We start from the raw sequence: 13769 nt of genomic DNA, 5'->3' as shown, positions 1-13769 counted from the left end.
ATGTTAATTAATTATCACTGTTTTCGCTTACTTGAGAAAATGCTTTCACTTAGTGGAAATGAGAATGCTTTCACTCACTGTACCTTCGAAAAACGCTTTCACTTACTGTGCCTTCGGAAAACGCTTTCACTAACACTATCTTGGGAAACATACGGATGAGATTCGTAGTCGAATCCAAATGAAACAAGGCCGAAAATGTTTCGATTCTACCTTTCAACAAAAGGATGAGTTTGATAAACGATTTCGTAATACAAAAGGCAAATATACACCGTATATGATCCGACAGATCATTAATCACTCCTAGGTCAGAGTTTGACTACATACTTGCAGCCGTCTCATCTAAGAACCTAACGATGACATTCTCATCAGGAGAAACGTATCTTAATGCCCTCTCTCTCTCTCTCTCTCTCTCTCTCTCTCTCCTCTCTCTCTCTCTCTCTCTCTCTCTCTCTCTCTCTCTCTCTCTCTCTCTCTCTCTCTCTCTGCAAAGGGCGACTAATTTATAATAATACAATTCCTGTTAAAAATAAACATAAATGTATAATAGAAAATTAACATAGCTTTTTATCTAAGGTGGAAAAATTTTAAAGCTTATATGGAAAAATTCCATTGGCCAGCCTGAACAGTAGCAAACACAATAAGGAAAATACCAGTTAATGAAAATAGTATCTACACTTTGCTTTTTCCAATAAAAAAATGTTTATTCGTATGGATTTCTGTTACTCTGAAGTTGATGACCCCTATCATTTGTTTTTATCACTATTTAGCATCAACAATGATAACGATAACAATGAAATCAGCTAACTTTGAAGTCGTAAAGAGGATATATGTTAATGCAACGGGGAGGATAATAAAGTTCAGCAATAATTTTTCCAAGTCTCATTGTACCTAATTTATTTCCAATAGCTTCAGCAGGCATATTACCTTATATCTAAAACTAATCTACACTCACAAAAACAGTTTAAACAATTCTTTTATTTACCTTGACAACTTAATATGATGTTTCGATTGGAAATTGACAATAGAAATAACAAAAAAATTAAAAACAAAATTTTTTAAAACGTAATTTAACCTGAAAGATCATCAAACAAACAACGGGAAATCTCACGTGTTAAGACGTAGAGCAATGACACCTTTAAGCCCTTACTTTATCTGAAAATATTGCCGTAAAATACGACAAACTTCTGAGTTGCAATAGTTATAATTATGGCAGACTATAATGCGTATAAATTTATGGGTTCCCATATAAGTAAATGGATTTTAATGTTTGTTTGTTTGTATGGTGTTTTTTGGTTGCATGGAACCAGTGGTTATTCAGCAACGGGACCAACGGCTTTACGTGTCTTCCGAACACGTCGAGAGTGTGCTTCTATCACCAGAAATAGACATCTCTCACACCTTAATGGAATGCCTGAAAATCGAACTAGCGGCCACCGAAGTGGTACGCCAACACCATACCGACCACACCATTGAAACGCTTTGGTGGATTTTAATAAAACAACCTGTAGATGTCAGAACGACAACGCAATGCAAAGGAAAGACTCACGCGAACTTTGGCATGTCTAAGGAGAGCCTCAACGCCAGCTGCTATTCCCCTCCTTGAGGTCAAACAGTTTGAAGAAATACTGAAAGTGAATGATCGGAGTTGGGGAGAAAGGCGACTGGAGAAAAATGTCATAGTAACTGAAAGAATAAAGTGGGCGATACGAGGCAGATTTGAACCATGAACATGTAACATGTAAATAGGAGAGAGAGAGAGAGAGAGAGAGAGAGAGAGAGAGAGAGAGAGAGGGAGGATGAGAGAGAGAGAGAGAGAGAGAGAGGAGGGCATCATGGCTGCAGTCGTAATACCTTGGTCTGAAAGCATGGTGAAATACACTAAAAAGCGCCCAGGGGAGGCATACGACAATAAAAAAAACACATGAAAGAGTATGCGAGGTCATTCTATAAATGGAATTATCACCATTCACTAATAAAGCCCATCCTCTCTTATAAGGTAGCTTATAAACAATTGACAGCATTCGCAACAAATATACATCGTTCAGCTACGAATCTAGGAATCGGCCATTTTACATAAATAAAATGAAGGCTCACAAGAATGATTTACTTGTTACCAAAACATACACACAAAGCACGTATCTGTTTCCTAACGAAAACTGTGAAGGAACGAGAAATGAAGATGGTGAGAGTAGTAGGTTTGGGATATTTAGTTGTGAAAGCGCCAAAGGACTTCAGCCCCAAATCTTACAAAGTAATTATTAGTATTCACAGTTATTTTGTTGTTCACCAGTAATCTATGTAATCTGTCTATATGCCAAGTATTTGTCATCAATAGCATAGAAGACCGGGAAATTGGAGTTTTACAAGTAATCGCGTAAAGGCTAAAGTATCTCGCACGAATGAAAAATACCAAGCACGAGATCCGTGACGAATGATAGAAGAGCCAGGCACTTTGGAGTTCGAAGAGCATTAAAGACGATATCGTCCATCAGGAGGTGATTATGAAGGTGGCGTCATTTACGAAAAGGATCACGAAACTGTTCTCGAAAGCAAGCGACCTCCAAAATCTTTTACCTATCCAAAACAATGCTTGAAAAAATTATTCTTATATCGAGTGACTTGGATTTCTTTAGTCATCTTCTATCAATGCCGGTCCAGGTTCATGTATCTCGAAATCGTCATATGAAAAAAAAGATACGTTCAATAATTATCATCTCTTTCAAAAAAATAAAAAAAAAGGAAATTTTCAAGAAAAGTTTGTATGTACATCACTAAAATGGTCTGACAAAGTGGTAGCAAAAGGTCTTTTTAAAATCTAATATAGAGATTGGAAGGATGATAGACGACTGCAAAACAATGAAAATAAGCAAAACAAAAACAAAAAAATGAGAGCAAACGGAAGGAGCATTTTTGAAGCGAAAATAAAAATTCTGAAACTATGGAGGGGAGGAACATTACTCGCTGCTTCCAGTAAGAAATAAGTCAGAATTCTAAACAGCATCGGAGATGCCCCAGCTGTTTTGTTTCCTCTGAGACCTCCCAGATTTAACAAATTGGAACATCGGGCGTATTTCATTAACTACGGAAAGACAAGATTGATAGTACTATAAATTAAAGACATTTCAATTGGAGCTGCTTTTCATAAATAAAATACTAACACAAGCGTTATTCACGAAGATTATTTATGGGAGAAAAATTTATCTTAGTGTTAAATAGAATCTTGCTTTTCAAGGAATGATTAAACGCCAAGTACAATAAATTCAGAGGTATAATTCTACTGATTAAATCAACTAAAATTCAACCTATTGCAATCAATTTCGAATAGACCTGAACTGAAATGTTGCATATAAGTAATAGGAAATGATATGGTCCCTCACTGTCAAATATCCTTCAAAAGCCATGAAAGTACACCAAATTATTCTGAACGATTTTCTTCCTTGTGATATCTGCAAATATCTGTATGAAGAGAGAATAGGAGGAATGGTCATCTAGGTGCTTAGATGGATGAAGTCTGCGACACAGAATGAAAGTCGCGTGAGACATTCCGGACGTTCGCAGGTATATATCATATATCAAGAGGAGAACGAACGGCGGTGGTTGAAATCCTTCCGAACAAGAATGGAAATACGTATTCAGTCATTATTATTATTTCTATTTTTTCTGCAAGTAGCCTTAGATAGAAAAAAAGAAAGTTTGCACATAGTCGTCGTCCCTTCATTTTCAAGTGCCTGAGAGCTACGGTTCTCATTGACTTATAATAACAACCTTTTTCCTTATGGCCTGCTTGTACCATAATCAGTATTGACTCACTGCTCTCATCTCATTTTCCATTCCAGGCTTCTTGACTTCGCTAAATCTTTCTAATCAGGAAACTTCATCTTACCTCGTGCTCTCCAACATCACCACCACCACCACCACCACCACCATTATCATCAACATCATCATCATTACCACAGCCCTCTTCGGCATCCACTCATCGACCAACGACGCCATTCAGATCAGATATCCATCGGTTGCTTCGCAGCGCCGCTAATCCTCTCGCCTCTCGATACTTGATACTCACTTCCCTTCCGCGCGAAAGCTGTAGTGACCTGGTTTATTTTTGTTACTTTACATATACTGAATATAGTTTTATGTGTATGTTTCTCACTTCAGCGCAAGTATAATCCGCGGACAATTGCCACCTTGCAATCTCATTTTCTTTCATGATTTTCAAATAATTTTTTTTCCCTAAAGATAGAGTAACATCCTGTAGACTTTCTCCATTCAACCTAATGATGCTGAACTTATGAAGGAAATCTTTCAATTAATCTTTACATAACTCTTGACTTTGGCCGCCAAAGAAAATTTCGCCCATCCATTTATCCAGACTGAAAGTCTATCTTACCAGTGGCCTATCATGTAATACACTTCTCCAACTTTCCTTGGTAGTGACATTAAACTCCATAGGGAATTATCTCTTCTTTAACAATTCCTTCAATAAAAACCAAAACAGAAACAAAAACACACTGTCACTGAATTTACTATCAGTCCCCCTCTTGAATATGGGCTTCATATGTTTCCTCTCCTCTCTCTAAAAGACAAAAGTATCAAGTTCACGGATCCCTTCTCTATCTCTTACGTTAAAGCTAGTTACTGACAAAGGGCAATCATGTCTCTCTTTGACGTAGAAGTCCATATTCATATCAGTGGGTCACTACTTATCAACTACTTAAAGATCACTTTCTATCTGGCCTTTGGCCTAATGTTAATGAGTTCGATATCCCTCACAAAGGTTAATATAATTCATTATTATTCATATTAATTAATAATATTTAAAAAAACGAAAATAAGGTGAGTTCAATACAATGCTAAAACAATATCAATAAACTTTGATGAGATACAGGTAAGGTTACGTAGGTTTGCTGAAGAGGATGTGCTGAGTCTTAGCGCTTCAAATCTAAGAAGAAACTGCTGAATATTACATGACAGGGGACGGCATGGAAGCATGTCTAAAAATTTTAGAACAGCTGAATTACTGACTAAGCATGAATAATTCGCAAGTACACAGATAGTCGATTTTATCTAATGAGGAAGGGATTCTACCTCGAAAAATGACACGTAATTCAAATGCTGCGTTGCGCTTTTTATTTTTTGTTCTGAATCTGTTATACTCGACGTTTTCCTATCTTAACTCACCACCACATCCCAGAGTCCTTTGAGTTTCAGCTTCAACCAAACTTCTAAGTAATTTTCTTGATCCTGACTAATATGTTATCACACCCCCTGCAAGTTACGTCATTTTCTTTTTCATCAGGATTTTAAATAAATACAATTTTCTTCATATTAATTAATCTTCAATATCCCACTTAAGCTGGAAAAAGGGGCAACATCATTCCCTCTTCTCCGGCCAAATTGAGCTAATCCAAACTCAGGCTGTGGTTTTATAAGTCTGACTAGGAAATAATCTTTTCTTATCCTCTCTCTCTCTCTCTCTGTCTCTCTCTCTCTGTCTCTGTCTCTCTCTCTCTCTCTCTCTCTCTCTCTCTCTCTCATCTTTTAGAATTCAATATCAGGCTACCCAGGATATGGTCAATGCCTGTTGCAAAGTATGTTGCAAATAAGCACATAAATATATATATATATATATATATATATATATATATATATATATATTATATATATATATACATATATCGAGCTACAATGTCCTTTGAATATCTAATTCGCTCTACCTCGGAATTAATATATTTTCATATATGCTTAACCGGTTAAGCATATATGAAAATATATTAATTCCGAGGTAGAGCGAATTAGATATTAAAGGACATTGTAGCTCGATATATGTATATGAATCACGGAAATGTGATATGACTTTATATATATATATATATATTTATATATATATATATATATATATATATATATAATATGTATATATATATATATATATATATATATATATATATATATACATATATTATATATATATATATATATTCTGTCTCTTTCATCTCCACTGATTCAGGAAGTCTATTTACTATTCACCTCCTTTCGCGGGAAATCCTCAGAAAGTATCCATTTCCATACCAATATAACGAGAAATATGAAGAAAAACTCTCCACGGTGTCCTAACCGAAGGGGTTAGGAGTCGAGTGTTTAGGCCAAGGGACGTGGGAATGGAAGAAGAGACGCCGAGGGAATAACCAGATGAACGAAAATCAAATCATACCTTCAATAAACCGACGTTGGATTCTGATTCAATCTCATTACTGATGAATTGGGAGGATGGTTTAATGCTGTAATTGTTCGAGGAAAGGAACATCAAATGTCCCTTGGATTGTTTGCAGTGTGTGTATGAGAGAGAGAGAGAGAGAGACAGAGAGAGAGAGAGAGAAGGGAGTGTGGAAGGGAATCCCTCCACAAATCTATCTTCGTTGTCACCGTCATCTTCGCAAATCCATGGCGGGGTCCTACTCTCCCTCCGCCTTCGATAGAGGGCAATTATTCACCTTTTATGACAAGAGCCTGATGTCTTTATCTTCCTTTGGCACTAAAAGATGAATCGTCCCTTCCGGGTTGGAGAAGATCAGGCTCCCAAGCTTCCCCGGTTGTTAGAGGACAGCTTTTTCTAAACAGAAAGGTTGTGTTCGTAGCCACTGCCATATTCTCTCTCTCTCTCTCTCTCTCTCTCTCTCTCTCTCTCTCTCTCTCTCTCTCTACTCTCTATATATATATATATATATAATATATATATATATATATATATATATATATATATATATATATATATATATATATATCTTTCTCTCTCTCTCTCTCTCTCTCTCTCTCTCTCTCTCTCTCTCTCTCTCTCTCTCACACACACACACACATTGCTAACTATCCAAGGAACATTTCGTGATCCTAGGAAAATGCCGTTGTTAAACCATCCTCTCAATTCATCACTAATGAGATTGGATAAGAATCTACCGGCAGCTGTTTCAACAAGACCTGTTGATTCAAGAATCTTCATCTTTCATTGGACGTATGATTTAATTTTCGTTAATCTGGTTATTCTCACAGCGTCTGCCCTCCCACCCCCCACGTCCTTTGGTCTAAACACCCATTAGCTATAAAGCGCTTTGGATAATGAGGAAAAACACCTTTCTAAATCATCACTTCTCTCTGCGTCTTCAGAAGTGAATGATCTTTCAACTTGGATTATCAAGGGCTGACTGATTGATTATGCAAATTAATCTGATGTACATCATAATAACAATGATAATCGATGCAGACCCACGGTTAGGATAGACTTCTCTACCACTAAAATGTATTGAACAAAAGGATCGATGGTTACTAAAGCAGGACGCGTGACTCCTCAAAGGGCTTTCAGGTTTGGCTAAACAATCGCCGAAAATTTTTCGGTAGGAAAATGTTTGTAGGTTTTCGTATAACACAGGTTTACACAACCCATTCTCGTTGTTTTGCATATTCAACTATTCAACCAGCTATGTATAAGTTTTTGAGACCAGGCGTTCAAACGCGTTCCCTTATTTTATTTTCAAGGGTGCTGGTTCTGTAAAGAAATTAAACAAATACACGGTAGAAAAAACATACACATTTTATGGAAAATAGTTGTTATTGGTACCCATATCATGCTATCAAAATTAATATTTCTTTAAAATTCAACAGTTAATATAGCAGTCAACATGAAAATATACTATGGAATATATTGCGGCACAACATAAAGCTTAAGATAACATTAAAATCTTAATTTTTTGGGAAAGGAGGTCGGGCTGGGGGGGGGGGGGAATGGTCGGCTGGGGGGGTGGGGGGGAGGGGGGGGCGAAGCTAATTTTTTTTTTTTTTTTAAATATTGGGTCATTAGTGAAAACCAGAATTAGGATCATGTACTCTTTCTGTAAGCCTCTGAAAGCAGACATGACACAGCAACGCAAGGAATACAATGGAAATTGTCTGAAAACTCCAGAAAATGCAATATTCCTCTCCTGAAAGGACCATGGCCAGGTCGTGGTCTTCCCAAACCAAAGAAGCTTTAAAGTTTATTCCAACAAAATGAACTGGTTATTTATCCACCAACCTAAATAACATTTCTCGAAACGTCTCAAAGGGAAATGTTTTTGTTTCTCAAATTATGATTTATTTGGTAATTTTCTGCGAGTCATAATCTCCTATGAAAACATATCGTAACCCCTGACTGTAATGTCATTCAATTTTTACGTAATTTTTTTTTTCTTGCTGCAAAAGAAAACTATAGCGTCAGCTTTGTTTCTCCGTCCGCCGGTAGATCTTAAAATCTGCTGAGGCTAGAGGGCTGCACATTGGTATGTTGATCATCCACCCTCCAATCATCAAACTTACCAAATTGCAGCCTTCAACCTAAGTAGTTTTTATTTTGTTTTAAGCGAAAGTTAGCCATTATCGTACTTCCGGCAGCGTTATTGGTACCAACTACATAGGACACCACCAGACCCTGGCTGAGTTTCATGGGCAGCGGCTAAGAATTTTATGGGCCGTGGCTAAGGCCAACACCTGACAGGAAACTCGATTACCAAAGGAACTATATGCGTGGCGCATTTTTTATATATTTTATTCTGGTTACCACTCTACAATGAATGGTTCTAAATAATTATGTGCTTGGAATTCCAAATTATCATAATAATAATAATATGTTTTATTAAAAGTGATTGCTGCCTCAACTGCATTAATTTTATACAGGTTCTTCTCTATTTTTCCAATTATTGCTTTCTCATTGTTGCTTAAACTGGTGAGCAACGCACCGAAGGTTGACATATCTCAATTAAGTCAAACGATTGGATTTTATTGGTGAAAAATTTCAGTTGGGGTAGTCAAATTTTCGGGTATATCCCGTAGAGTTTATTGCAGATAGAATTGATATTAAATTCTAGTTCTTTTCTATTCTTTCGATTATTTTCGGACGTTTCGTCTGAATAAACCTCAGACATCCTCATGGGCAGAGGTGGGTGAAGGACTGAAGTGAGAAGGTGAGTCCAGCTGCTTATAATGCGGTGGCGCATTACTCATCCAGGAGCAAAAGCCTTCCATGAACACGAAGCAGGAGGCCTTTTTACTCCCGACCTGCATGCGAAGAAACACTCCAGTAACGGCAAACATCACCATATCTCCGCCCGAAAATGCCCCAATTCAAGAAGAAAATACCACCGAAGACGACATTAATACGATGAATAATACCAGCAGTGACGTCACGCGGCCTTTACCCAATCAAAATGAAGTCCGGCGTGATGATATGCAGCTGAGAAGATCAGCGCGCCTGCTGAGCATGCGATCGGGAGCTGGCTTGAGCCCGCAGCCAGGCAGCCAATGAAAAAGAAGCACCCCACCCACGAGCCAATGAAAAGGCAGCGGCACGACGCCCCCCGCTGCGCCACTGCAATATAAACAGCTGGACTCACCTTCTCACTTCAGTCCTTCACCCATCTCCGCCCAAGAGGATGTCTGAGGTTTATTCAGACGAAACGTCCGGAAATAATCGAAAGAATAGAAAAGAAATAGAATTTAACATCAATTCTATCAGCAATAGACTCTACGGGATATACCCGAAAATTTGACTACCCCAACTGAAATTTTTTACCAATAAAATCCAATCGTTTGACCTAATTGAGATATGTCAACCTTCGGTGCGTTGCTCACCAGTTTAAGCAACAATGAGAAAGCAATAATTAGAAAAATAGAGAAGAACTTGTATAAAATCAATGCAGTTGAGGCAGCAATCACTTATAATAAAACATGTTTAAAAGAGGGTTTACTTCCAGCATACAATAATAATAATAATAATAATAATAATAATAATAATAATAATAATAATAATAATAACATGACTGTTGCTTAAGCACTATTAATCTTGTAAAGAGTCTTCTCTATCTTTCTGATGACGGCTTTCTCGTTGTTGCTTAGACTGGCAAAGAACGCACCAAAGGGCATGGTAAAATTCGGTTGAGTCATTTGATTTATTATTGCTTATACAATTCTCTCTCTCTCTCTCTCTCTCTCTCTCTCTCTCTTTCTCTCTCTCTCTCTCCAATGCAACGTTTCTTCCTGATCCACAGGACATTATCAAGCGATGACTGCTGAGGGACTGAATTCCAGTGGCGAATCCTTCTTATGTCGTGATGTTGCGGGCTCTTGAGTACGGTTAGAGCACCTCTCCGGCAGGTCAGTTTTTCATTGGTTCCTAGGAAGGTGACTCATATGGCGGGCGTTTACGAGTCTTCTCAGGCGGGGTGTATCACCGGGAGCCTCTTGATTGGCTTCTACCTGAGTGATGTCACCCCTGGTATTATTCTCATGTCCGGTGTTTATTTCATGTGCGCTGGCACTTTCGTTGAGGGGGAGGGGTGTGGTTCTCCTCACACACATCGGTATCAGGAACGGTTCTTGGGTGATATTAAGGGGAGGCTTTTGTTCGAGGATAAGCAGAGCTTCTAGGAGATGCAGACATCGTGGGTCAGGGGCTGTCCCGATGATCTTAATATTCCTGACGATGTCGTCTCTCGTGATGTCTTTCTGGTGTACTGCAAGGGCGTGCTGCCTAATGGCGCTCTCCTGGGCATGGCAGGAGATCATTTAAGACAGGAGATTCTCTTCGCAAGACACATAGTAGTCATTCCAATGTACTTCCCAGAACATCCTCGGGGTGGGGGGGAATATGTATTGGTATACTACGTTCGTCTGCTTGAGGGGGGTCTCCTGATGGCGGTGAGGGGTTATTTTTCATGATTAGGTCTCTTCTTTTCCAGTTTTTGTAGTATATTATAAAGTCCACCATCTTGCCTTCTTCAATGGGGAGGATGTTCTCCTCCTCGTGGTATTGAGAGTGCATGAAGGCCTTATAATATACCTTGATGTTCTTGGTGGTGCGGGGGCGGGGGTCTTCTTCCTTATTCAAGTACCATTTTTCAAGGGTGGTGCGCACTTCTCGGTTGATGAGCTTATTAGAATATCCATTATTCATGAGCATCTGTAAAGCTCTATCAAGCTCAAGGTGTGTCTTGCCAGGTAGAACAATGGGAGGGGGCCCTTTTCACAAAGGCCCTGATGGTAGTGCTCTTAAACCTGTCAGGACACTCACTATCCCCGTTAAGGCACATTCCTAAATTTGTCTTCTTCATGTAGACAGAAGTGCGGAGACCGTCTTCTGTCTTTATTATAAGGACGTCAAGGAAGGGGAGCCGATCGTTGGTGCTAAACTCGACTGTATACTTTAGCACGCTGCATTGCTGGAATCGGTGACGAAGGGCCTCTACCTCATCCTTGGTGTCGACTTGCACGAAGATATCGTCTATGTAACGGGTGTATTTGCAGGGGTGCTGGCTCTGGGTGAAGACCCTCTCTTCTATGGCGCCCATATAGAAGTTGGCAAAGAGGACTCCCAGAGGAGCGCCCATGGCAACGTCATCTTTCTTGCAGAACATCTGTCCTCAGTGGGTGGAGAAGGGGGCCCTCTTTGTACAGATGTCCATCACGGTGCCCAAAGAGGCTTCTGGGATATTGAGTGTGGCCGTCAAAGGCTCTCGGTAGACGCAATCCATGATGATGTCAATGGTCTCGTTGATGGGAACATTGGTAAATAGGGATTCTACGTTCAGGGATGCTATGAAGCCAGTGCCAGGGGAGTCACAAATTTCTTCAAGGAACTCCACCGATGAACTCAGGCTATAGCGTCTCGGGACGTAGGGAGTCAAAATTTGATTGAGGCGCTTGGCCAAGGCGCAAGTCGGGGCGGGTGTCTGGCTGATAATCGGGCGGAGAGGGTTGCCTTCCTTATGGGTTTTTATGTTCCTGTAGAGGTAACCAAGGCTGAAGTCCCCTTGGATGGGAGAAAGGTGGACTGCGTTGGTTGCCGCATTGATAGTACTGATGACATGATTGGCGTCCCTTTTGATGTCTTCCGTGGGGTTCCGTGTGAGACGTTCAAACTTTGAGGAGTCGGACAAGATAGCATCTAGCTTTTTGTGGTATTCCTTCGTTTTTATTAAGACGAAGGCGGCTGTCTTATCTGCCCGTCGCACAGTGATGTCTTCCTTGACCTTCAACTCCTTGGCTGCTTCCTTCATCTCTCGGGTGAAGATGCCACTGGTGTGTGGTCCCCTCTCCGTGAGGGCTTCGGCGAGCAGGAGGGGCTGGCGGGCGTCTGTTGTTCGGACAGTATTCCACATCTCGAGCTGTTGGACGGAGTCGAGCAGGAGTTCCATCTCAAGTCTTTTCTCATGTGGATTAAACATGAAGTGACAGTTAAGCCCTAGTCTAGGACGAGCGTCGTGGTCGGGAGACAGTTGGAACTCGGTAAGATTGATGTAGCCTTGAGCGGACTATGGGACTCGCAGCTTGCCACCATTGAGGGAGATCAGCTTTTGCATGATGCCCTTTATGCATTTTTCATATCTTCCTCTTGTAGGCGGGTAAGGAAGGCATTAATATCATCGTTGGTGGCTAATTCTGCATCGAGAAGGTTGTCACTATCGGTGGGTTAGTTCTCATTCGGTTGGTCTACATCGGGGTCATCATGATCAGGGCTGAGGGAACCATTCCCGAGGGACCCAGGGGGTTCTGCTTCAGGTTCCTCACTATCATCTCAGGTGCGCGGGTGGTTTGCTAAAGTCCGTGCGTTCGTCCATTCACTCCGTAGTCGAGCATCGTCCTCGTGAAGTTTGCTTAGTTTGAAAGTCTTCTCCCGTAATTGCCGTTTTATGAGGAATTTCCTGAAGCTCCTGGTCCTGTCTTCTAGCCTCGCTGAGGGGTCCTGCAGTCTTAAGTTAGTGTATGCTGGAAGTAAACCCTCTTTTAAACAGGTTTTATTAAAAGTGATTGCTGCCTCAGCTGCATTAATTTTATAAAGGTTCTTCTCTATTTTTCTAATTATTGTTTTATCATTGTTGCTTAAACTGGTGAGCAACGCACTGAAGGTTGACATATCTCAATTAGGTAATAGTCAAAGACAATTGGATTTTTATTGATAAAAAATTCCAGTGGGTGTAGTCAGATTTTCGGGTATATCCCGTAGAGTTTATTGCAGGTAGAATTGATATTAAATTCTATTCTTTTCTATTCTTTTTGTGGGGCCACGACGTTTCGTCTGAAAAACCTCAGACATCCCTAGCCACTATAGCCTGAGTTCATCGGTGGAGTTCCTTGAAGAAATTCGTGACTCCCCCGGCACTGGCATCATAGCATCTCTCGACGTAGAATCCCTATTTACCAACGTTCCCATCGACGAGACCATTGATATCATCATGGGTCATGTCTACTGAGACCCGTCGACGGCCCCACTTAATATCCCAGAAGCCTCTTTGCGTACCTTGCTAGACATCTGTACAAAGAGGACCCCCTTCTCCACCCACCGAGGACAGATGTTCCGCCAGAAAGATGGCGTTGCCATGGGCTCTCCTCTGGGAGTCCTCTTTGCCAACTTCTATATGGGCACCATAAAAGAGAGGGTCTTCGCCCAGAGCCAGCACCCCTGCAAATACGCCCGTTACATGGACGATATCTTCGTGCAAGTCAACACTGAGGATGAGGTAGAAGCCATTTGTCGCCGATTCCAGCAATGCAGCGTGCTAAAGTATACAGTCGAGTTTAGCACCACTATCGGCTCCCCTTCCTCGATGTCCTTATAACGAACACAGAAGACGGTCTCCGTACTTCTGTCTACATGAAGAAGACAAATTTAGGAATGTGCCTCAACGGGGATAGCAAGTGTCCTGACAGGTTCAAGAGCACTACCATCAGGGCCTTTGTGAAAAGGGCCC

General features: G+C 40.4%; 1 protein-coding gene across 1 annotated transcript; it reads right to left on the bottom strand.

The window, feature by feature from the left end:
• Positions 1-11441: 11441 nt before the first annotated feature.
• On the bottom strand, positions 11442-12215 carry LOC135222395 (uncharacterized). The gene has a single exon (XM_064260484.1). It carries the CDS (start codon positions 12213-12215, stop codon positions 11442-11444), a length of 774 nt encoding a protein of 257 aa, XP_064116554.1.
• Positions 12216-13769: the final 1554 nt, after the last annotated feature.

The sequence above is a fragment of the Macrobrachium nipponense genome, chromosome 3 (assembly GCF_015104395.2).
Source record: "Macrobrachium nipponense isolate FS-2020 chromosome 3, ASM1510439v2, whole genome shotgun sequence".
Taxonomy (NCBI): Eukaryota; Metazoa; Arthropoda; class Malacostraca; order Decapoda; family Palaemonidae; genus Macrobrachium; species Macrobrachium nipponense.
The sequence above is the reverse complement of the archived record's forward strand: the minus strand, read 5'-3'. Positions and strand labels throughout refer to the sequence as shown.